Below are 26,041 nucleotides of genomic sequence, written 5' to 3'. Positions count from 1 at the left end.
ACCAAAAATATGAAAAACGTGCATATTAATGTAAATATTAAAAATATATGTAATTTACTAGCAGTATTTACTAACTAAGTTCTGTATCTTGTGATAAGTAGTTGGGCGTCCTAACTTATACAAGATTTACAAGATCTGGTTATTTAAGTGTTATGTAACACATATTTTATGTGAGGATTATTTCCTCAGCAGCCTAACTCAAGTCTGCAAAGCTTATTGCTGAGAAAATAGGTGGCCAAACCTAACTCTGTTGCCTTACAGGCCTGTAAGTGATTTAAGCTCTCTTAGATGTCACTGTCTTCCAAAAGAGTTTGTGCACTCACCCAAACCACTGACAGTATACTCCAGGTCACTGGCATCCAACAGAATGGGTCCATTCTCCTGCTGCCCCTCTTCTTTGTAGTAGAGTTTGTACCCCTGGACAGCTGCAGTGTCCTCAGAGTCCTGCTGCCACTGCACTGCAATGGTCGTGCAGTTCATGGGCTCCAAACGCAGCTCGGGGGACTTTGGTGCTGGGGTTACAGAAATATATATATACATATATATATACACACACATACAAACATACATATATATATATACACACAGACTTGTATTCTAGAAACAGCTATTTTCCATGCCAAAGTCTGGAGGTCCATCAGTCCAAACTTCACTCCAGACTTTGACTCTAACTCATCTATGTATTCACATAATTATTTCTTCCTTATGATGTCTGACTCCTTATAACCTGAATCTAACAACTTAATTTAGAATACAACAGAATAGAAACAGCCTTTAATTCTGCATCTGAATAAATAAAAATGAAAATGAGCAAAAATGAAAACATTCCAAAGATAATTACAAAGTTACTTCCTGTTTTAAAGTGAGCAAGAGCAAATATGATTAACAATACCATCACACTTCATCAAGTGTTAATAATTCACTATAGTAGTCAAAACTCAATTAAATCCAAAGCAGAAGGATGTGGACTACAGCTAAGGAATAAAGTGAAAAATTCAAATCTGCACAGTTTTCAAGCTATCTGGCAAAGTTGAATGCTCTTCTGCATTATGTTACTAAATAATAATAAAATCCAAAGCTCAATTGTAACAAATTAGACTTCACATATCAAGTCAATTTGCAATTTAAAAGATACATGCATTTTTTACAATACAGACATACACACATCAGCTCAGATCCTTTATTAGCACATTACACTGCTAATGTGTGGTGTTCCAGCTTGCAGAAATGTATTTTACACTGAACAAAATGGTACAGAAAACTCTAGTTCATGTTTGTGAGCTGCTCAGATGTTTTGGCTTCTAGAGTCATTTTCTTCTATTCTATATAATTTGAAATGAAAAGAAAACTTAAAAACCCAACAACCCCAGAAGGCATTGTTGTTCAGGGCACAGCCTGTTGAGAATTACCTTTCACACTTGTAGCTTTGGGAGTTCTGTGCGAGGTCCACAAAGAGGCCTCTCCCCAGCCAATCCTGGTTGCAGCAGTGATACGAACCAAGTAGACACTGTCAGGCCTCAGCCCCTCGAGGAGATATTCATCTGAGGAGCCTGGGAGCTCCAGCACCTGCACTTTGGTCTCTGTGCTGAGGCGGAACGACAGACGGTACAGGACGACCTGGCCCCTCCTGTACTTGGCAGGAATTGGCAGCCAGGATATGAGAATGTCTGTAGGGCTCCTGCTCGTCAAACTGATTTCAGGAGCTCTCAAGGGAACTAAAAAGGCAAAGACAAAGTTTTTGAGCTCAGGGAAAAGACTGAAAATTCCTGCCTGATACATCAGCCCACAATGAGATGCCAGCAACGTAAGACTAAATAATCCCATCAGTTGTGTAGATTCTTGTTTAAGGATAATTTGACACTTCTCACACTTCTCACCTCCTGCACGCACCACAGCTTAAGCAAACTTTTTTCTGTAAGGCCCTCAACATTTGCTTCTGTTATTGCTGCCAGCAGTAATCAAAGGCAATCAGCATCTGACTGGTCTGACACACTGCCTGCCAAGGTTAGATGCAGCAGCTCCAACTGAGAGCCCAGACAACAACCAGCACAGTTGAACACTTGGTGCATGTTTTCTTCCACTTACCATGTAATGAGGGTTCTGACAAAAGAGACAGGCAGACAACTAGAAATGGCAATGTTCCATGCTGCCAAAGCTTAACCCTGTCAGAATTTATTAATCAGATCTAATGATCTACACTAAACAGTTTGTTGTTGCCATGATGTTCAGATTAATTAAATCATTGCACAGAAATTAGTCAGCGGGGTCTTTTACAAAATTCTGATTCTACTAAAAAAGGCACATAGACACAAAAGACTCCAAAACAAAACAACAGGTCGAATTCTTTTCCATACAGCAAATTAGTATTTCAAATTTTCCTACAAAATCTGCAAAAGATGCGGTAGGTGTGCAGTTAGATCCACATTTCAGATGTCCAAGAGAGTATCACAGAGACTAAATCCTCAGCTAGTGTCAAAATCTCATCATGAAAGGAGTTCTTAAAGATCTGGAATTATTGACATGATTTAATGAAATGTATCTCAACATAGAAAGAGACTGTGTATGTGTAATACACAACTGTTGTTCTGTCACGATATTATTTTATTCTCATTCCTTTAATGAGTTGCAGTCTCGTACTGTGGTATCCAGAAGTCCCATTGGTATCAGCAGAAACTCAAGACCCTCAAGAACTGTTACCACTGGATTGCACAGTTCGACTCAGGGCAGAGAAAAATGTTCACCAAAATAATTTCTTACCATCTTCAAGGGTGTGCTGAGTGACATGGTCTGACATCTGACTGGCTCCCAAAGGCATGTAAGCTACAATGTAGAAGGTGTAGTTGCTGGCTGGCTCCAAGTCATCAATAATGTAATGGGTTGTATCATTCCCAATGACCACTTGGTACTCTTCGTTATTTAAACCTGGCATAAAGCAAGGGTTAGACAAACAAAAATTCCTGAAAATCCTCGAGCATCACCGTATCTTGGATTTAAGCTCTTACAAAGTTAATTTCATGTTCTTCCCCAGCCTACTTCTATTTTTTCAACCCTATTAAGCAAAAGCTCTTTTATGCACAGGAGTAACTGTGTCTTGCTGTAGTATAGGTTGTGGTGTTTCAGGATTTTCCTCAATAAGGGATGCTGAATGCAACTCTAAACCCTATTTAGCATTAGTCACAACAAACCATGCCCAGTGTACAGTAACACAAGGGACAAGCTCTAATAGCCTTATCATTCCTACCCAGCTTCTACATCTATTTGTTTAGAGTCAGGGCTTTTTTTTCCAAACCTATTTACAGAGCCTTTCTATAGCAGACTGTGAGGAATGTGAGGGCTCCACTCCATCAAAAACAAAACAAACACCCTCATGCCCCCCAAAAGAAACAAACAAAAGGAATTTATTCAGCAAAAGGATCTCATTTTAGCCCTGCATCTTCTATTACATTTGATTGACGCGTTTTTTACTTTAATTTGGAGAAAGGCCAATAAGAACAGACCAGAATAATCTTCAAAAATGTTTGGCTCCTTAGCAAGTTGTCAAAAAAGAAAAAAAAAAAAAAGGGAAAAAAATTGTCAGCAATTCACACTAAAATATGCATAGCAATGCATGCAGCAGTCCTTGCCTTTGTTGGGCTTTATTCCTATAGAGGAAGTCTATAAAGTGGAGCAAGTGTGGTGAAAGCTGCTGTGTTAACGAACAATTCACACCAAGTGCATGTCAACTTAATCAAAACTCTCTAAGAGCCAGCTCCTCCTCTCCACAACTGAATTTATAAACAAAACGAAAGGCAAATTCCACCATTAAGTTTTCCCACATTTATGAATTAACTTGATAGCATTTTAATTAGACAAGATTACGAGCATCTCACAACAGACTAGTTAATGGCTTGTTAATTAGGAATTGCGAGGCACGATTTCTGACCTGCTAAACAAGATCCTTGAGCCCAAATTAAAAGGACTTGTTCTCTCATTGAATGGATTGCTAGGCCTCATGCAGAGGCCCTAATGAAACAGCCATAATAGAGAACAAGGCTTGCCTTCCACCACAATCAGTGTTCCCTTTGTGCCTTTTCTAAATCACTAACAAGGAATTAACACACTCCAACATGCATGCTCATCAGACCCTTATTCTTCTTGCTACTATGACCCCAATTTGAATGCAAAATATTCTGCTAAAAGAAACAAAAAACAAACACACAAAACCCACACCTGTTAGTTTTTTCAACTAGCTTGATTAACACACTAACTTTTTGTATACAGGGAAGAGAACCTGAACTTGTTTTTACAGTGAAACATCGGAATATGTGAGTTGTGAAATGTAACAATAAGTGATGGTATCTTTTGTATTCAAAGCACCTACCACATTGTGATGTCTACAAAAAAACCTCTTTAAAACTGCATACAATTCATGCATTATCCAGCTTTGCTTTCTTTTTAAAGTTTATGGAATTGCAAACATCAGTACAACTTAGGAGACTTGGCAAGCACTGTTTTCTTTTGGCCAAACTATGTTCTTTACTCACACTTGCAAAGGAGGCTCCTAACTAAAACAGGAGACCAATATGTCCATAACTTTTTTGTTTATACATTTATGTTCATAAGAAGCTTCAAGCAAAGATAAAACCTAGTCAAGTCAGATGTATTTGAGATAATTTTTAACCTGCATTAGAGTCAGAAACAGGGTGTGAGGGTGGAATGGGAAAAGACAAGCTGAAAGGAATAATGAAAGCAATACATTCGTACATAATATTTACATTAATGCATAATTATCTAGAATTCTTAGAGAGTAAATAAGATGCTGACAATGTCAACAGTGTATGTTAGACCCTCTATGAGCTGGTACAGTGTGAATCTCATCAAAAGATTTTCCTTAATATTTAATTTGCATTTCTTTAAATGTAGTTTTTTCTAAATTTACATTAGAGAGATGGTTGATGTGATAATTTTTCATAAAGGCATTTTATAGACTTTCAATAATCTCTCTGATAAGAGAGCAAGATCCTCAGAAAGGTTTACGGGGTATCACTATCACTTGGAAAGCTATTATACAGAGGTGCAGACCATTAGCCCTTGAAGCTCAACATTTTTCTATAAAATAAGACAAAAGTGAGGTTTAAGTTCTGATGCAAACTTCTGATACTGTACAACCATGCTACAAATTTAAAAATGCATGCAGATAACCTACATTTTGAATCCCACCACTGTAATTACTCCTCTTTACACAGCCCTCTCCACTCTCCTTGTGTGGATTTTTTCACTAATGTGAAAGGATGCACAACAACATTATATTAAATAAAATAAATACCAAAAGACAGTCAGGAAACATGAAAAAATGGGTATTTGAGAAAGTACGTTCAAATAACTCAGAGGTTTCTGCTTGGCTGCTTGCTTTTGTTTGAAGTTTGGGGCTTTTTTAAAACAAGACAAGCTATTATCTCTTTTCACAAAACATAACCTTTGGATAAGCAAGCAAATAAGGCAGGGACAGCAAAATGGTTTTCCAAAAATCATATTCCAGAAGACACCTTCTTTCACTACTGCACAAGATTATTTCCTGCACAAATACAGACTTCCCTAAGGACACTTTCCCAGTTTTCTTTGAAGTTATCTGGTCTCTGCTCTCTACAATTATCCAGATAACTTATCCAGCGTGACTTTATACATATTAGCTGTAAGAGGGGATTGTGAGCACAATACCTCAGTGACTGAAAGAGTAGGGGGTAACTTCCCACACCTCTTGTTCTCATTATCTTTTAAAACTCTTTCCTTCCTTCCTTCCTCCAGACAAAATTCTCCTGTGTCCTGAAATATCCCACTTGCAAAAGCAAATGTGCCTATTCCTGCATCAGTATTAGAGTAATTAAGCTGTTCTTCCTGTCCTCTGCTTAGCAGATGGCAGGCTGGTATTCCACACAGAGCTGAGCATCTGCAGTCCTGTCCTTGAATAAACCACTTACTGAATAGAAATGGAAACAGAAATCACTCTGAGAAAGCAGGGCTGCAATGCAGCTTACTTGAAGCCATGCACTTAACAATTTTTCAAGTCATTAAGCCATCACCTCCTGCTTTTGAAAAATGGCTGTTTCCTACCATCTTAAATTACCTTAACTCAAAGCAATTACATAATACTAAGGGATTTTAAAATGTCTAGTTGCTCATTTTTATTCCAACTATCTATTCCATTCTGTACAGGAACTTATACATCATTTCAGAGATTGGATAAGCCACTCGTGGCCATTCAGCATTTGAATAGACTTTTCTCATCACAGGAGACCAATGGGTGAAAAAAAAAAAAAAAAGATTTTACCATTTGGCCAATATTCCTTTTAAGAGAAGGTAATGAAGACAAAGTATCAACTATTCTTACTCCAAAATATATGAAAGCCACTAAAGTCACAAGAATTTGGGGATCTAGACAAAAGAGCAGTCTGCAGTAAGAAGTTCAGCTCTGTAAACCTCCAGGACTCTGTTCTTCCCTGCCATGCACACCAAGAAGAGAATAGGCAGAAATTCCTGCTGAGGACAGAGGGAAATCCAGTGAGCACTATGGAGGGCCCAGGTTCCAAAGCCCTCTCCTAACTTCAGAATCTGCTCACTGGAGCCATCAAACACAGATAAATTGGAAGAACCCTCAGTGCCACTATTGAGATGATGTGGGAAAAGCATTTTTCCCCAAGCTTGCCTGTTGATTACAGTATACATTTATATGTTGATTACAGTATACATTTATATGCTGGAATCTCTGACACAGCCCTAAATATGAACCATTCAAACCTGACAGTCTGTGCAAGGACATTCAAGTCCTTGTCACATTCAAACCATTAGATAGCATTTAAATCAAACTGCTTACCTTCTGCTTTCATGTAATGCACAGAGTATGCAATCACTTTGTCTGAGTTATAGAGTGGCCTCTCCCAGGCCAGCAGGATTGCTGAGCTGGACATGGTTTCAGCGTGGACATTGTAAGGTGCACTGGGCCTGTCTTCTGACATAACCACAGTGAGCCTGGCCCTGGAGAGAATGGAGCCCTGGCTGTTCTCAGCCATGCACTGGTAAATGGCATCATCTTCAGGAATGATCTGGTTAATCACCAATTTACTGCATCCAAAAGGAAGAAAAAGGTGGAAAAGAAGGTCACATCTTGGATAAACTTAGCTCCACATAATGAAACAACGGTTATGTCTGCCTCTGCTTCCTAAGTTTAGTATAATTGACTTACATGCCACAAATTCTTCTATTACAAATGAATGGTCAGCAGTGAAATTTAGCACCCTGAAGCATTCTGCAAAACCTGCCATGTTTCTGTTTGTGCCTGCAAAGTCAGGCACAGTGAAAACAAAACTGTACATCTATTCCCTCCCTGCAGAAAGCAGACCCTTAAAGCTTGTAATTCCTTAACCAACTCTTTAATACAAACTGCTCACTCAACAGAAGTAGTAGCAAGATTCTGCTACCCTAAAGTAAATCTAAAGTAACTTTGTGGTGAAACTCAGTTCAGTCCTGCCCACCCCTCCTTCCCAGGTAAGGCACTTACCATATAAGCTTTACTGACTTTAGTAATTGATTTATATGCATCCATCACTACATTTAATGTCCCATTTGAGGTTGAATTGAGCTCTGTCTTGATTGTCTATAGCTAGCTACTGTAATGTCATCTTTTGGTAGCACATCACTAGCACAGCTCTCCTACAGCAATTGCATTCTTACCTGTTGTACATTTTTATTCTGCCATTGGAGTGTATTCTCCTTCCATTTTTTAACCATGAAATTTTGGGGGCAGGATTTCCTTCTGCTTGACAAGCAAAACGAGCAGTACCAGCTCGAGGCCTTGTTAAGCTTTCTGGCCATTCCACAAATGAAGGTGGAGCTATAAGTTACAAGAGGAAAAAACAGTTAAAAAATCAAGCCTCTACAAATGCAAATAATAACAGTAATAATACTTAGTTTTCTAAATAAATCCTCTCTCCTCAAGCCACTCAAACACACACACACAAGCAGAAGGCACATTCCTTGTAAACAAAGCACATTTGTTTAAAGATACACTATCTGCACAGATAGTATTTTTGTTCATGCATTTATGAATACAAACAAATCAAACTCCAGACTATGACAAACTGTTCTCTCATAGATACATGTTACATATTTCTGCTTGGTTACAGGGTCCTTTTCTATGTTGAAAGCCTGTCCTCCCAGAGCAAACATTGCACCTGGGTATCTCCAAGTGCTAGTTCACAACTCAAATCTTGACTATATGACACTTCTCATCTAAGTCAACAGACAGAAGAAGGCAGCCTCAGTTCTGTGATCTGTTCAATCTCTGCAGTCTCCCTACAGCCCTTGGCACACGATGTTTGAGACAAAATGTCAGCCCAGCACAGAGCAGAGCTCCAAAGGACAGACACAAGGTGTTCACACACACTGGAGATGGGAGGGGACTCACCCAGCACAGTGAGAGTTGCCATTGCCACGGTGAAGTTGCGAGTGCCCGGGATGGTGGCCCGGCAGACGTAGACCCCTGCGTGCTGCACCTTCACATCAGAGATCATCAGGTTCCCATTCCCCAGGACTCGGGTGTTGAAGACATCAATGGACTTATGGTCTGTTGGAGAGAAGAGCAGAAGTGGGTTACATGGCTGTTCACCAAAATAACTTACCTACATTGGGTTGTCTACGCAGTAATGGCTTAGATTGGAGTATAAAAGACAAAAAATGCAGAGGAAATCACAGCTGACCTTTCAGAGGTGTCCATTTTGCATTTACTTTGCTCTTCATTAACTACCTGATCATTCAGATAGTTGGCCCTCACCACTGCTTAAGTGGTTTATATCTTGGAATTCACCATCTCAGCTAGAAGTTAGCCTCCCATCTGCCTAGCACTGTGATTCAGTTCATCGTTACCAACATCCACATCTTTACAGTGATCAACCACCTCCTGAATTATGTTGCAGATGAAATTAGTATATTTGATTACCATGTATTTTCTCCTATTTTCACAGCAAGTGCTCTATGACTATTATATTAACTTTTTTCCTATTTGCTTGTCTATAAGAGCCACTGAATCAACCAGGAAAGATACATTTACTTTTTACACTTTAAGAACTAGAAATGGAGGAAAAATTTCCACAGTTTCCTCCTACACGTACAGCCCTGTACATGTTGGCACATTTAGGTAACTGCTGGAATGAAAACAGAAAGCAGTTTTTATGAAAAAGATGTGATGCACTGCTCAATGTTATATTCTTACTGCATTCCTTCTTCTCCCCTTCCAGGCTGACTGTCCTGGGTTTGCCTGTACTATTCATAGTCCAAAAGGCCCATTAGCACAAGGTGCAAATCACATTCTCATAGGGCTTCTAAGAAGAAGAGTGGAAGGAACCCTTACAGGTCTGTTTCATGGATGCAGCCACTACAACATGCCCCCACCACCGATTTTTCTCCAGTCATGGATCCCTGGAGGTCACCACCCTGCCTGTCCCTGTGCCCCACCCTGTGCCCGGGGCAGTGCTGGATTGACTGCAGAAGCAGAGAGCCCAAAGCTTCAGAAAACCTCGGGGCTCCTTGGCATCACTACTGAGGCAGGGATCTGAGTGTTTCACTCATCCTACCTTAACCTGCTAATCGTTCCCTACTACACAAAGCCTCAGAACAGAAACCTAATTGCTCAAATCCTTTCTTTCCAGTTTTACTTCCTCTCCACAGGCTGAAGGTTGCATGCTGTAATTTTAAGACCTACCTAACCGGCTCCATGAGATGATTGGCTTTGGATTCCCTGTGGCTACACACTCCAGGATGACAGTTTGATGAAGAGATGCTGTAATGTTTTGAGGACCAGCTATTATAGACGGCTTGTGAAAAGGCTTCAAGTCTGAGGCTTTGCAGAGATAAAAAAAAAAAGATAAAAAGTGAGCATAGTTGAATAAAAACCTCAATTAAATATGAAATAAAACAATTCTTTTTAGGGACACCAAAAGTTATATTTACACCAAAGCCTTATTTCAGTTATTGAGGAAACTTATATTGAACAACATTTTAGCAGAAGATAAAAACAAGCAAAATTATTTGGACAAGTGGTTCACCTATAGCTTTTCAAAACTTTTAAGTGTTTTTGCTATACTGTAAGAAAGAATATAGTGCCACTGAAAAAAATCTGCCATGGTAAATACCTGGAATAACAGTCAGCACTGCCTCAGTGCTTTTACGTCTGTTGGCTGCAGTTGTGGCAACACATCGGTAACTCCCAGCATCCTTCTGCTCAACACCATAGATCTGAAGCACTCCTGTAGGCAGAGCAGTTATCCTGCCACAGAAACCAAAAATAAGAAATGCAGATAAACATTCAGCCAGTGAACACCATGGTGGAATTAACTCCTTGATTTACAAACAGCCATTGCTACACTGACCTGGGAGCAGCAGGCTGGAGACTCAAAAACATTCCCAATACATGACTCACCTTCCTGCCTTTCTGAACTACAGGCAAAATTCCCCCCAGCACCACGATGAGAGCAGAGGAATTTACTTTCAACAAGCAGATCTTTCTCACCCTCAGAATCAACCATCCCAGTCTTCTTTAGTCTGCTACTACATTCATACTGTTCAGGGTGGCTGATTTTTCACAGCAGTTTCTGATATATGGGCATAACAGGCATATAGTTCCCAGAAACCCACCTATGGTTTCAATTTTTAGTTTCTCCTTTTTCCTTCCTTTGCATGTGAGTATCTTAGACACTTTCAAATGGAGTTACAGGTCAAAAAGCACAGGAGTCAGTTCAATGAACACAAACTGGACATGGAAAATAATCTAGCAGAGAGCAGACCATATTCTTCAAGTTAATCAGTTCATGAGAAGATCCCTTGCATAGAATTTCCTCGGTATCAAGTGTTTTAACTCAAATTTCTGTCTACATAATTTTTTATTGTTCCTCTAAATAAAAATAAATTCAGCATCAATTCTTCAGTGTAAGCAATCCCAGTAGTTCAAACCACTCCCAGAGCCAAAGTTCACCCATTCCATCCCCACTGCAATGTCTGTTCCTGAGGATGACTTGCACACAAAATTCACCAATAAGAATTCAAAGATCAGTGATTACTGTGCAGACAACAGTGAGTGACTCTGATCGGCACTTATAACACTTATTGAAAATTCATTAGCAACATACCAATGACCAGCTATTTCAACAGTTGACATGCAAGCTTTCTAATGTAATGACATTGCAAGTATTCAGATTTTCTTCTTGTGGCAGCATCAAAATGACAGCAAAGAATAAAATACATTCTAAAATGTGTAACCCCACATACCTGTCCATGACTAAGGGTAAAGTTGTTCTGTTCACTTCCCATGTCACAGTGGCAGGAGGGTTTGCTGTAATTTTACAGGCAAATCGAGCTACTCCACCTTCTTGGACTTCAGTTGAAAGTGGCTGGACTTCAAATGCAGAGATGGCTAAAAACAAGAGAAAATCAATTTTAAGGGACTAAAGTGAGAAAAAATTCCTGGTTAAATCAAACTCTAGTTCATAGATCAACTTGTGAAAATACCCAGAAATACTCCACATAGTCCTTTTATTGTATGCAAAGAAAGATGGATCTAACTGCCTTGTCAACTTAGCTCAATAGAATGTTTTCACTGGTGGAAGGTTTGCTTAAAATAACTTTGCTTTAACCTAATTCAGTAAAAAAATGTTTCAATGAAAATAAATATGACACACTCAAATAGAATTAAGCATACAAATTGACTGGCATGTAGCTGGAAACCATATCAATTATTAGACTAACAAAGTTCAAGTCAATTCAACTAGTTTGGGACAGCCTTAAAAATTTTGACTGCAATAAGAAATTTCCAAAACAACTTTGGGTTCCTGACTCACTTTAATAAAACACAGCATCTGCAGAGTTGTACAAGTTCATGTGTGGTAAGAAAAAGAAACCAAAAGCAAAAAAAAGATCTCAAAACAAGCTTAAGCAGGTGAGAACACTCTTATCCCAACAATCTGAGCAGTCACCAAGCTGATGTCTGATGCACAGAGCATCAACATCATTTTGAGCATCTACAACTTGAGGAGTTCACAATATTGAGCCAAGTGAAGCAGCAGATCAATAGATACTCTTCAGCTAATAGCTAAGAAATCAATCTGTTGTTGGATTTCCTTGCTCAAGAAAAAAGGAAAGTAATACAAAACCTGCTAATTAATTGCTTATTTACTGCTACTTACAACTAACAGAGCAATTCTTCAGAAGCAACTCCTTTTGGATAACTCAACACAAATAATTTCACACATTTCCACCCCCTGTAACTTCAGAGGGAATAATCTCTGTAAACTTAATGGTTCTTCTTTTGTTTTTTAAAAAATCAGATTCCAATTAAATTTCTATGTATAAATGGTACAGAAACATGGTCACAACAGATAAACCAACAGTAAAAAGCTACCCATCTTTTAATATTCAAGTTTTGTGTTTAAATAACTTCTTTATTTTACTTGTTTATCAATGGAAACGGTTTTTCATCCTCAGAAATTCCATGGAGGATAGAGACAGCACTGATGCCCACCAGGCTCCCATGAGTGCTCCCCCTCCCTGTCATTTTAATGGTACAGCACAGAGAGATGAATACTGGGGTGTGAAGGAAACATCAACTCACCTGGTTGCTTCCCAACCCCACACAAATTAACCTCCAGCACAGGCCTGACTACACAACAGAAAGATTCCTATTACTCACATGCCTATTTCACTTTCCAAGTGTCAATAAATGCCCTTTTTTTGGCACTGCATTCCTGTAGCTGCATCAGCACTTCAGGAATGAGCATTCCTAATCACACCAGTAGTCAAAGTGTTGCAGCTCTGTGAACAGACCCTCCCAAAGACTGTAGGTAACAAGACCACAGAACCACTTTGTACAGCAAAACCACCTGAAAGCAGCTGGAGCCACAGGATGCAAACACCGTGGCCACTGTAAACCAGGTGTGGCACCTCCAGTGTGGTTCCACCTGCCCAGACACAGGGAGCAGAGATGTAACCCATTGTTACAGCCAAACCTGGAATTTTGGCAGCAGGTCTACACAACCCCAGACACTCTATGAGGCTGTTCCCTCCCCACCCTCACTGCAGACAGAACTATCCCCTGTCACCAACAGAACTAGGTTCCACTTCTTGCTCCTTCTTTCACCTTTTAACAGTACCAGGTTCAAGAACACATAAAACCACCCACAACATTAATAATATAGCAGAACTCTCACATTCAAAGCCTCTTGGGGGACACACAAAAGCAGTTCTTGCCTTAAACAGATTCTCTTTTGATTGCAAAGGAATCAGGAGTTTAAAAGAGACTTAGTTTTTTGACTATTTACAAAAGTTCAGCTTCACAAAACAGCCTCAGTACAAGGCAAATAACCTGCACATAGAGCAGGTTGTTCCCATATCTAAACTTTCTGGATTTGCTTTGTGCTGGATTTGATGCTGTCCAGCTCTTCTATAGTCTTCCACCACAAAATAGAGAGGTTGGAAAAAAGAAGAAGAAACAGGAATAAAAGAAATCCAAGTCTGTCTTATTTCCTTCCCTTCTTCTTAGTTCTAATTTCTCCCTACACACTTGTACTCACCTGGACTCAGAATTCTACTTCCCTAGTGCCATTCTTAACAGATTTTCTTTCTTAACAGAAAATACAATGCTTTGCATTCTTCATTTATTTACTGAAAGTATGATGCAGTAAACTAGACAAGCCTGCTTACATGTCAAAATATAATCTCAAGAAATGTAATAAAGGCATAAACGACATGAACAACCAAACCAATGCAATGTGAGTTTCAGAGCCATCCTGTAGCACGGCTGCCCCACAGCCAGTGGCATGAGAAAGGATCATTGCAGCAAGGCAGAAAGGTAATCATACAGGATTACTGAAGCAAAGCTCTTTCACACCTTTAAAGTTTCATCTCCATTGGAACTATAAAATTGCATCCAGAATTTTCTTATATTGGCACAGTTACCTGAAGAGACAATTTAAACACAATTTAGGTTTTCCTTTATGTATATAAAAAGAATTCTTTACTTCCATGCACTCGGTACATTACAGCTATAGATTAAAGACAGAAGTGAGACTCTCAAGAACTAAAAGCAAAATGAGGACAATTAGTATTTCACAGACCACAAAATGCCATCACAACAGCAGGCAAGAACAGGTTCAGCTACACTGTACAGGAAGTCCAGTGCAAGTTGTTAACTGAAGCTGATATGCAAAGAACATTCTTCCACCTGAGCAGGAACTACATATTTCTCCTGAAAATTCATCTTTAAAGACAGCAAAAACCACGACTATGAAGAACTGCACAAATCTTAAAAAAACCAAAACTTATTAATGCTACTAAACATAGTTTTTAGAAACAAAAAATCCCTGCTTACCTCTTATCAAAGTTTATACATTGTCTAGCAGTTTAGCTCAATACCTGCTCCATCTGTATCAATCTTTACGCACATCTCTGGGTTGTTTTTTTTAATTCTGACTTTATTTGTTCCAGTAAAATCTGTTTTTACAAGTCTATTGCTGTCTCATGAAATCTGACCTCTTTGTAACAGCTTGTTTTCCTGGCAAGCACTGATTCCAACTCAGAACCCCAAGAAAAAGTCATTAAAGCAGTGCTGTTAAGAGGCCAGAGCTCTATAAAATGGATAAGAAACAAAGTCTCAAGAGACATACCCTGCTCCCAAAAACAACTCTGCAACGCAATAAATGTAAGTGCCTTTTTATTTGAGTTTCCCCCCCTCTTCTCCAGTCTATTTAATCATTTTGTTCTCAGATTTACAGCCAAAAGAAAATGATTAATGCTGCTCTGAGAAGCTGACGCTCCCACCCTTTTTAACTTGCAAGATACCAAACACTGCTTACAGAAGCAGAAGACAATAACTAGAAACTGCATTTGCTTGTCTAAATTCCTGAAATTTATGTGATAGGTGCACGTGCTTGTATGGTTACTTCTGAGAATGAAGATCTTTACTGGGCAGAGCTGTGTGATTTATGCCATCACTATGTAGAGAGAAATCAGACTTCAGTTCTGGTACTTCCTTTACCATTGAGGCAAATATCCTCAGGTTCAAAACCCAAATGATTGCTTTCTGCACATGCTAATGAAGTATTAGAGAACTGCTGCTGATGTACATGGATTGAATGCTATCCTGCATCACATAAAAACTTTCTGTGTAAACCTAAGCAAGTTTACACATTTAACTATTAAGGTACGAAAAAGTCAAACTTAAGAAGCTCATGCCTCACTCCTTTTATTTGTCTGCATGCAGCAGCAGTCCTTCATCGACTTTAATTATGAAAAAGACCAAACAAACAAGCAAAAAAGAAGCACAACACACATCCATTTAATTCACTCCTGCAATGAAGTCCTGAAGCTTGCTGCAACACAAATCCAGTGACCTGTTCCCTTACACACTGCACTTTCTACTTACACACTTCATGTCGTTATGAACTCATTTTCTGAATCAGTTTTCTTAAGAAGCAAAAGAAATACCAAAAACCTACATGTTGATTACTGTTTCATCACAGCTGACTCCAGCCCAAGACCAGACTTCAACTGTGAAATAAAAAACCTCTAAGAATGAAAGATAAACCCAGAATTGAAACTGCAGCAGTTTTCAAGAAACCAGAATGCATCAAATATTTGAGAAACTCTGCAGCACATGATGGCGATGCTGAAGTATTTCTCGAGAGATAATGGCCACTCAGAGAGATGAACTGCTCAGGTGGAAAGAACAAAAGTGCACAATTCCTTTTGTACAAGGCATCTGTTAATGCTATTGAGAGTTTCACAATAGTCCTAACCCTTCAAGTGAAAACAAGAATCTTTCCATTTTTTTAAACTCTCTGGTAAAGAGATTTCATTTGAGAAAAATAAACTTGTGTGTTAAAAAGAAGCCATGGCTTTTCCCAAATAAATAGATTTCAGGGAAGCACATGGCAGCTCTTGTCTTCTTGATCTAGTTTTTGTGATGCACTCTCTCTGAAACAGTGTTGAAAAAATCCAACAAATATACATGTGTATTATATTTTAACACCAAAGCCAATTTGCACATACTTTTTTGGAGCTTTTGCAGTTTCTTAGTTCTTGTAGGAATGAGGCTTAAAAGAGATTATGAAAAGAGTTCTGCCATGCCCTTTGGCTATATAAACACACGTTTCCAATGATTTGCTGCTCAAATGGCACACTTTGGTCTGGATCTGGAATAAACTTTGTATGAGTATATACTTACAGATCCAGACACTTGGCAAGGCTGCAGACACACAGCTCTTCTCATTTCTGAACAAGCATGTGGAGTACACAGAGCTGGGGCTGTCATCAAGTGATACAATGGGTGAATCTTCCCTGAGTTTCCCAAGAGAGGCCAGTAAAAATTAAGCTTTTTGGAGTCCAAGTTCTGCTTATTACATACAGTTCAGAGATGAATGTCACACAAATACAGCAATATGGGTAAAGATTTTCATAACTGTAAGTGAAAAGGGATTACTGGGAAAGGGCATCCTGTATGTGCTACCACAAGCAGAGTGATTTCTTGCACTCACCCTTAAAACTTTCATCAAGTATTGTTTGTTCTAGAATTACTATTTTTAAAATGTGAGGCATAAAAATGAGAGATTTCAAGAGAAAAAGAACCTGACCTGTACTGAAAGATTAAAAGAGCCAGGATCTGATTAGCTCTGGGAAAGGAATCTCAAGAGAGAAGTGATAGTCTTACTGATTAATGACAGTCATTGCTCCCTGTTTTCCCTAATACCCCTTTGTATGTTTGTAAGACCAGAAAAAGTCAGAAGAGGTTTTTAGCTCCAGCATGAGAAGTCCAGGTGAGTTTGCTGAATGGAAATGTATTGGCATGGAGCAGGCAAATAAGGGAGGCAACTGCATCTGCAAAGACTTAATCTCACTCATTGTCTGCACAGGCATCTCCCTCTGCTAATGGCCATTATTTAAGGCAAACAACTGAGCTGAGATGGAGCTGAGTTCCATCTGTAAGAGGAAGTGATATCATCCAGAACACATTTGGCCCTTTCAGGCACAAAGGAAAAGTGTCAGTTCATTCTGACTGTTATAAAAGACTGTAATTCAAACAACATACTGGTAATGGCATTCTGATAAATTACCAGAGATTTAACTCTTCTGATAAATTGCAAAGTGTGGCTTTTTCACCAAAGTCAGCTGTTATTTTTAATTTCCGCCAGAATGGTTGGAAAAATAAGCATAAGTAAAATTCACCTTTTCTATAACCTTGCATTTTAGAGATATTCTGTAATTGCATGGTTTTGTGCTACTTTGGCTAAAACTTTAGTTTAATATACTTAGTTTTTATTAATAACCAAACCATACTGGAAGCGTGATACTTAAATTTAATTGGAACAAAATTAGTTGCTTTTCCCCAAAAAAATCAGATGTGGCACTAAATAAATAAACAATCAGATAAATCACACAGGCTGCTGACATCACTGCCCACACGTTAAGAACTCAGTGAAAATTCTGGAGAATCCTATATCAGGTGCTTAACTTATGAGAATTTTCAAACTGTATTTTTCTGTCTCTGTATTAACAATCCCTGGCAGTAAATGTTATCACACATTGCTATGCTAATGAGTTGGGCTAGCCTAACAAAAAACAACTGATAGCAATAAAACAACTAAACAACTGTTCTCTCCTTCTCCCAAAAATCTAAAACCAGGGAGGGGATTGTAGGCCTTTTCTCAGATATAACTTAAGGCTCTCAGGATGGTTTTTCTTCTCACTTGCATGCTGAGAAACACCTGTAGGAGGGAAAAAGGGGAGGAGAATAATGACCCATCCTGTTCCAACCCCTGTGTAGCTGCAGGAGAGGACAGCAGGATACTGCATGTTATCCTTATCTAAAGCACAAGGAAGTCTTGATCACAGATTGAACCTCCAACACCAGGACCCACAGATTTTAATGTCCTTGAAACTAACCCAGGCCAAACCACACCTTCAGTGCCTTTCCAACTCCAGCTGCCTTTCTTTACACTCCAAACAAGCTTTTCCACACAATTTCACTTCCAAAGGTAGCATACATTTTACAGGATTAATGAAGCAGTTCACCACAGTTTTAAAATCCATACACGTGTGTGTATAGCATAACTGCAATAGTTAGAGAAAACCACAGTCCTTAAGCTATCTCACTTCACCTCACTGATATCTTGGGAAAAGCTTTGCTAGAGTGGCTTGTACCCACTAATCCCAAATTAAACTAAATCCTTTTAATGTGTAACAAGGAGATTGCTGCTATTAATCCCTGGATTTTAATGAGGTACTAACACTAAACTGTTAGACATGACTTTAAAATCAGTATGCGCTTGAATTGCCTGGAAATGTGGTCATCCTGCTAAAGGGCATTCATTTTACCTTTCTGTTTTGTTTCCCAGCTTCCTATTTTAGCTTTAATTCCTGCCTTCCCTTGAGTCTTTCAAGCTGCTTACTACAAACTCACTCTTAGAAAGAAGGCAAGATAGACAGACCTAAGACGAGACATGACAGAAACACATTGGTTTGCCATTACTATAACATGTAATTTCTCAATATGAAAAAGAAAATAACTTTCCCGGGAAATCTAGAGGTTGCACATAAAAAGTGTGGAGAGAAATGACACCCAATTCAGATATTATATAACAGAAGAGAAATATTTAGAGGAAGGAAGAAAGAGAAACACGAGAGAGACTAAATCAAAAAGCTGGTATTAAATCTGAGGAAGAAAATCCTTCCCTTCAGTATGAACACTGTAGCTGCAGTTTAAAGGATGATGGTTCAGAAGTGCATTGAAAAAGGAGTCCATACTCAAACTCTTACCTTACAATTAAATAATAGAGAGGGTAAATGAGACTGAAACTGCCACATTGATTTGACACTATCAATAATTGATATGGGAAACCTAGTAATCTCTCTATCCCACAACTGTTTTAACCATTTGCCATTTAGAAAATCCTAGCAGACTTTTTAACATTTTAGAGAAGGTGGATCAGAATTACACTTTGTACAGAATACAGTGATATTCTACAGCAATCATTCTGATGCTTTGGAAAACCCTGCAGAATTACGGAACTGCATTTTTATGAGCTGCTAGCTCAGCCCTACAACTTTGGGTTCCTGAAAACACAAACCTAAACAACAATAATAATAGTAAAAAGAAAGAAAAAGGCCCACATGTTGCAAAAAGCTAACAATATTAGAAACTCCATTTCTACCAGTGTGAAAGACAGAAGCACAGAATATGAGCCAGGTTTGGCCATGAAAATTGACATTGTGAGAATTGACATTCCCTTTAGACAAAACTGATCCTTCACACCGTGTGCTCCTCACGTTTCAGTTCACAGAACAGTACTGTTGTATCTAAAGAGGAAATTTTTCTGAGCATTAGCCTGCAAAACCCTTTCAAAATCACATTCTGAGTTTTGGAGGGACCAGAAAATGCTCTGCACATAGGGGTAATTACAGAAAGCTTTCACTGATAAATACCAAGAAGATCCCAGATGAGGTGATGAGTGAGGATTTGGGCCATCTGCCCTTTCTGCTATTCTCAATTCATTACCTCTGCTCTGGACAAATCTTCTCCAAGGCCCTGACTGCTCAGCTAAAAGCTGAGCTCCTTTGCACAGCTCACTGCACTTTGCCTCCAACATAGTGCCAGACAGTCTTGGAAACTGCTCTGCTAAAACTTACAGTCATCTTATTGCAAAAACAATTACTCCAAGCCTACCACACACTAACTTCCACACTAAAGTAATCAACGGGAGAGAAATGCAATAGAGAAAGTAGTGCAAAAAGTAAGAAACAAAGGTATGGTCTCACTTTTCCTTTCCTCTCTCACACTCTTACCAACTTGCACAGATATCTAAGAAGTGCAATGTTTAGAGCCAATGAATTTCAATCTAAGATGCAGATCACCAGGAATTGCTCTCCAATCTCTGATAAGAAGTGAGAAAATAAATCATTAGCCTCATATGCAAAACCCATACTTGTAAAATACGAAGCAAAACTGATTCTTTGTGCATTAAAATCTTTGTACAGCAATGTCCAGTATCTCTGCTTTAAAAAACCCAAAACTTTAAAATTTCCCATCCACAGACTACCCACTACTTTTCTGGTATTGAAGAATGCTATAATCTAAAGGCAATGAAATGGAGAAGCAAAGAGGTCAACAGCCTGAGCACCCTCGAACAAAAGTTCCCTTGGAGATGTCAGCTGCAATCTCATTTGTTTCCTCTAACACTTTCAGGTCCCCCTGCTCCTTTCTTTAAAGCTCCTAATTCAGTGGCTGACAAATGATCATTTTAAAAATCCCTGTACAGGAATAACCAAGTCTGAATTTGTTCACTGAAGATCACTCAGCTCTCCATCATTTGGGCTGGGACTAGATTCTATAAAAGTGCTTATGGCCACACACAGGCAGGTTTCACCACCAGCTTCTCAAAGTTGAGACCAGGCTGAAGTTTCACATACAGTATTTTCTCTTCCTGAAATCCTGGAAGTCAGCTAGGCTATCCTAGACCCAGTTTTTAGCGAAATGTACTCATTTATCCTTTCTTTGCTACATCATATCTTTATTCCTTCATTCTTACAGTATCCTCAGAAAGCAGAAAAATATCTTGTTTTCTCCACTGTCCTGGTTTCAGCTTAAAACCACAATATCCACATACAGAATTGATGTTTTGTGAGCAAACTTCTGATCTATTCTAGTGCAGAAAATCAAGAGGAGAGGATTCAAGTGGATGCATCTTGAAGACAGCTCAAAAGAAAGGAGGAAAACCTTGAAAAGTTAAGAAAAAAATACCTCAATACTATCACAATACATCAGGAATCTCTGTGATACTGATCAATTTTTTCAAGGATAAAAGCAATCATTTCTTCTCAGGATATATTGTACTATAAGAAAGAAGCTCTTTTCTTTTGCTAAACAGGAAGCACTGAATTTTGCAGTGTTAACCTTATCAACAGAAAGAGCTCATAATTACCATGTCCACTCATGTTATGGAAAAAAATCTCAAAACAGTTGAAGAAAACTGCCTCCTCAGAAGTGGAGTATCACTCATCAAAAGTTCTCTTCAATGCAGAAACACATGCAGGAATAGAAAGGCACAATTTGACAAGGTGACCATTAGAGAATGTTCTGTTCCTCCCTCACTTCTCCAAACCACTTGAACAGACACAGAGCCTGTTCTCCATAGCAAATTAACATAATTGTGACAATAAACGGGATCCTGGGCAGCAGCAATGGGCCAGAGAAAATAACAGGAGGATCCTCACTGACACACTACCAACCCCTGAATGCCTCATTTTACACTTTGTTCTCCTGCCCATCAGGTGCTCTTAGAGCCACGCTGAGATGAGAATCCAATATTGCAATGCAAGGGCATGTATCAGAATTCTCAGTCTGTGAGGGAAGAGAGTACAGGGTAATACACTCAGGTCTTGCTATTTTACTTTGGTGGAAGCAGCTACTGATAGTGTAAAAATGCCACTCCTGCAGGGACATGCAAGCTACTCACATATTGCCTTACTACTCCTGAATCATTGAATAGGAGGAAACAAACATACCACTACCACCCCTCCCAATGAAAACAGACAAACATATCACCTCAGGAGTTATCACTAGCACTGTTTTAAAGGAATTAAAAGCTTGAGGCTTTGAAATGTGTGGCTCTATATATTTAACAGTTTATTGATGGTGTGACTGACATTCCTTACCAAACCATGTAAACAAGCATGAGAGATTTGATCTTTTCACTTCTGAAGGCATCCCAGCCGGGGTTTTCCCTTCTCAGTCTATCTATCATCCAGGCAACAGTGTGTGGCCACAGAAGGCACAATAAATGCTAATGCACTTATCAAGGAATTCCCCTCTGCTCTTCTGCAGACAAGAAGCATAGGAAATAGGAGAGAAAAGGCACACAGTAAGCCACATTAACCAGCTTCAAAGCTGTTCTACTTGTGTGGCTGCATGCATTCAAGGGAAAGAACACACCACTTTCTCCCTTGCAAGGACTGATTTCCTTCAGCAGTTTGCCCAGTGATTGCCTTCTAGTATCTATGCTTAATCCCACAGATGCCTTTCTTTGGAGTTGCTGCCATTCTGTGAAGAATTAGTTCTGCTTAATAGCCCAACTGTTGCATGGGGAACATCCAGCACAGTTTTGCACTTTACAACATAAAGACAAGGATCAGAACACAAGCCGGATTTTGCAACAAAAGACATGTCCCTTCACAACTAACCTAATCGGGCATCCAAAAAGAAAAACCAAAAAAAACCCCACAAAGCCAAAAAAACCAAAATAAACACACAAATCAAAATTGAACACGAAAGATTTAAGATTGACTGCTATGATTTAAATTTCCTCAAAGAACAAGAAAAAATTAATAATTGCTCAGTGCAACACAGAAAAGAGAATTTCAGCACTTTGCAACGAAAGTCTGCAGCACTGGAAGCATAAATCTGCCCCATTCTGACCAATGAATTTCACTGCAGATGCCAGCAGGAGGGTAAGACCTCTATTTATCAGTCTTGTATCTCTAAAAATAAATAAATGCTATTCCTGGCTAAAATAAAGCTAGACCCTAAGCAGAATGCAAAAGCCACTCTTCACCTCACCCTGCCTCGCTCATCAATCAGAGGAAGCACCAGAGAGCACATCCCAGGCCAGGAGTGGGGCCCCACACATTCCTGTGCTGCACCACCCACCCTGAGCCTTCCCTCACATCTGGGGGAAGGCAGAGGAAGGGGTTTCATTTCATACAGTGGCAAACTGACACCGTCCCCATATGAATGAGTGTAAGTTGATATGGTGGTGCTGTTAAGTCTCCAGACTGTCAGAAATGCTATTCCTGAGAGATAGGAGCACTCTTCGTTTTTTGCTTACAGTGTTTCAGAATCGGCATCCCAGGATGAAAGACCATTTCAATGCAAAGCGCAGAGCAGGGGTGCTGGGAATTCAAGCCCTTCAGCCCCCTCTCCAAATGTCAACATTTCCTCATTCCCACGGGGAAAGGAAAGAAGAAATGCCTCCACTCTCAAGGGCCAAATGCCTGCAGCTCATTTCCCTGTCACCAAATGCCCCTCTACTGCATTACACAGCCCAGAGATCTCACCCAAGAACAGTCTTCTGAATGTCCTAAACTTTGAGAGCAGCAGGGAAAAAATCAGAAACAAATCACACAAAAAACCCCAAACAACAAAAGACACTGTCAGTACTACCTATTTATTGAAGCTACTTAAATTCTTTCATTAGATGTTTGCCTGAAAAATTCTGGAGGTGTGGGAGGGGGAAGTGTTTACACCTCTTGCAATTTTCACATTGAACAAATCAGAAGTGCAGCTTTCAGATAGAAATTATTTTGTCTTCAATGCCTTTAGAGGAAGTCACCTTGCTATGGCTATTGACTGCTTGGATGGGAGGCAATTGTTGGACTCCTGGATTTCCAGTTTGCCCGGTCATAGCACAGCCATGTCCTACTAAGTAGGTAATACATCTGGTTATTAGATTATTTATATTTTCCAATACACCATAACAAGCCATTTTTCCTTTCCATGATTTTTAAAAGCTCATTGTTTGTCTCCAACTCAAAGCCATGAATCAAAGCCACCAGGGAAGCACTGAGGGAAGTGTTCTCAGGAGCCCAGAGAGGCTGGTATCTCCATCTCAGGCATCCTACTCCAGCCTGAAACAAGCAAGTCCCAAGCAAGGGGACTGATCCCTGGGAAATGCAGCTGCTGGCAGGAGAGGAATACCCCCAGGCCTCCATGAAAGAAGGCTGCCTATTCAACAGGTACCTATTCAGGTGTTATACTTATCCCAGATTTTTGACACATATGCAAAGGTATATAACAGAGAAGTGTTAGCAAGGTTAGATTATATCAGACTTCCATCTTCCCTTGTGCTCTTAAGGTAGTTAAGCCATTCATTTATCTTGACAAATACAAAGTTCTCCTTTTCCCCCAAAAAAAGAGGGAGAGAAAAGGACACAACAGACCAAGCTTCACTGTGTTTTCCTCTAAATTATGCACTTGCACTTCCATCGGCAGAGGTAAAATACCTTGGCCTGGAGCCAATCAGAAATCCCTCATAATACGTTCAATAAGCCAAATCAAAACAATACATAGCTTAGGAGAGTGGGGAAAAGAAACTTGAAGGTCGTATTTCATCTGCTGCAGCTCATCGTGCTCATTCAAACGGAGGCAGAAGGTTAACTGGCAGGATCTGCTCTCTAATGCCTGTTATTTCCAGTGGAAGGAGCTAAGAACGCCGTGCTTTGCTCACAACTTCGTGAAGAGGAGCAGCAAGGAAATCCTAATGCTAAGGAAACACAACACAGCTGGAGGGCAAATGGAAAGAGGGGCCTGGCAACACACTGAAGCTGAAACACATCTCCCTAGCACAACTCAAAGTTGTTTTTTTGGATGTATTAGTTGTAAAACTGAAAAAATTATTCAAGTTTCACAATGCATGGAAACACCTTCCTAGTTTTACAAAAAAAGGGCATTCTAAACCAGTAGAAGGAAACAGCTCTCCTGAGCATTTAGAAAGTGCTGAGTTTGTACAACAAACTAGTGTTTCAGGTGAACACAGGTACTAGATAGAAAACATGAAGTTCTCTCCTCAGCTTTACCATCGCTGTATTGTCTGGAGGAATGTAATTTATTAGTTTGATCCTGTCTAATTTATTTTCTTCTCACTTTTCTCTTCATCCAAAACAGAGTAACACACCGATCTTTTACTTGCTTGGCACTTTCCTGGATTGCTCAAAACCATATATGAGAGGTAGTAGAAACATCAATACTCATATAAAACACACATTAAATCTAAGAGTGAGATTAATACTAATTAATATTCTTAACTCTGTCATACCAACCAATCACAAAAATCTATGGATTTTTTGGCAGAAACATAGTGGAGTGGACAAATCACAGAAAGGACGGGGAAAACAACAAAAAAACAAAACACAACCCTATTGCACTGATGGAATTGAAATTATCTGTCCCTCTATGAGCACCACACTGCACTGATAAACTAAATCTCTCTTTGATTGAAGGCCGAATTAAAACGGAGCAATGCAGGAACTCTTCTGACCCAAAAGTAATCCACTCAATCATATAATGCATCCCCTTCCTTTTAGTAAAATGAATAGCCCTCCATAGAACCTTTTTCTTCCTTGACAAGTCCTTGACAGAAGAATGTGAATCTGGACAGTTAAATGAATCAATCACCAGCTGCTAGTCTAGGGCCAAGATGGTGAGCCGAGGGGCCTGCCAGAGTTCACTGACCACTGGTCAAAGCAGGACAAAGGCTCTGCCTCTATGAATAGTCTACTCCTGGGATCCAAAGGTCACTTAGCTGCCTTGGAAACAGTCCCCTTTGGTTATTTAAAGTTCTCAGGCTATTCTGCCACAGATATTATTGTTTCAGGTGGTCACCATCTTTCCCCATCACAAGTTTGTGAAAGGCCAGGCAACCATTATTTAGATAAACAGGAGACAATGGTGAACACGGCAGCAACTAAATAGTGAGGAAAAGAACAATTAAAATAGATAAAAATAATGCTTTACACTTCCCCATAATTCTAGCTTCTGAACAGCCTGTGAAAAGCATCCTCAGAGAAAGGAGGTCCCAGCACCCAAAAGTACAGATCCCCAAGAAGATCCAAGTGTACACGTTGCATTGAAGGCATGAGGTCTTGGATGCTCCGCTGCCTTTGAGATTCTTTACATAAATGTACCAGGAAAAGAAAAAAAAAAAAAAAAAACCCAAAACACAAAACCAAACCAAACCAACCAAACGAACAAAATAAATCAACAACAACAAACCAAACCAAACAGGTATTGGAGCTTTTTTCTAGTTGTGACTGCAGGGCTGTATGTCCAAAAATCTGCCCTATGGCTCAACATAAGACCTGTAGCCTAAAAAGCAGTTGATAGTCTAGGCTATGTGGGGGAGTAAATATTTGAGAGAAGAGACAGAGCAGATGAAAGAGCAAGTCAAGCCCACAGGTGCCAACTCCTCCACAGCAC

At 39.5% G+C, this 26,041-nt stretch overlaps 1 protein-coding gene across 1 annotated transcript in view; it reads right to left on the bottom strand.

The window, feature by feature from the left end:
• Positions 1-26,041, bottom strand: part of PRTG (protogenin) — a gene marked incomplete at both ends in the record, with an annotated part of 75,889 nt that overhangs the window by 35,675 nt on the left and 14,173 nt on the right. The window contains 9 exons of the mRNA XM_083870652.1: positions 324-512; positions 1,410-1,715; positions 2,758-2,922; positions 6,851-7,098; positions 7,708-7,867; positions 8,441-8,599; positions 9,734-9,871; positions 10,164-10,297; positions 11,296-11,440. Of these exons, the coding sequence (XP_083726778.1) occupies positions 324-512; positions 1,410-1,715; positions 2,758-2,922; positions 6,851-7,098; positions 7,708-7,867; positions 8,441-8,599; positions 9,734-9,871; positions 10,164-10,297; positions 11,296-11,440 (1,644 nt within the window). The remainder of the gene's footprint in view (positions 1-323; positions 513-1,409; positions 1,716-2,757; positions 2,923-6,850; positions 7,099-7,707; positions 7,868-8,440; positions 8,600-9,733; positions 9,872-10,163; positions 10,298-11,295; positions 11,441-26,041) is intronic.

This window comes from Zosterops lateralis, assembly GCF_965231275.1.
Source record: "Zosterops lateralis genome assembly, chromosome: 13".
NCBI lineage: Eukaryota > Metazoa > Chordata > Aves > Passeriformes > Zosteropidae > Zosterops > Zosterops lateralis.
The sequence above is the reverse complement of the archived record's forward strand: the minus strand, read 5'-3'. Positions and strand labels throughout refer to the sequence as shown.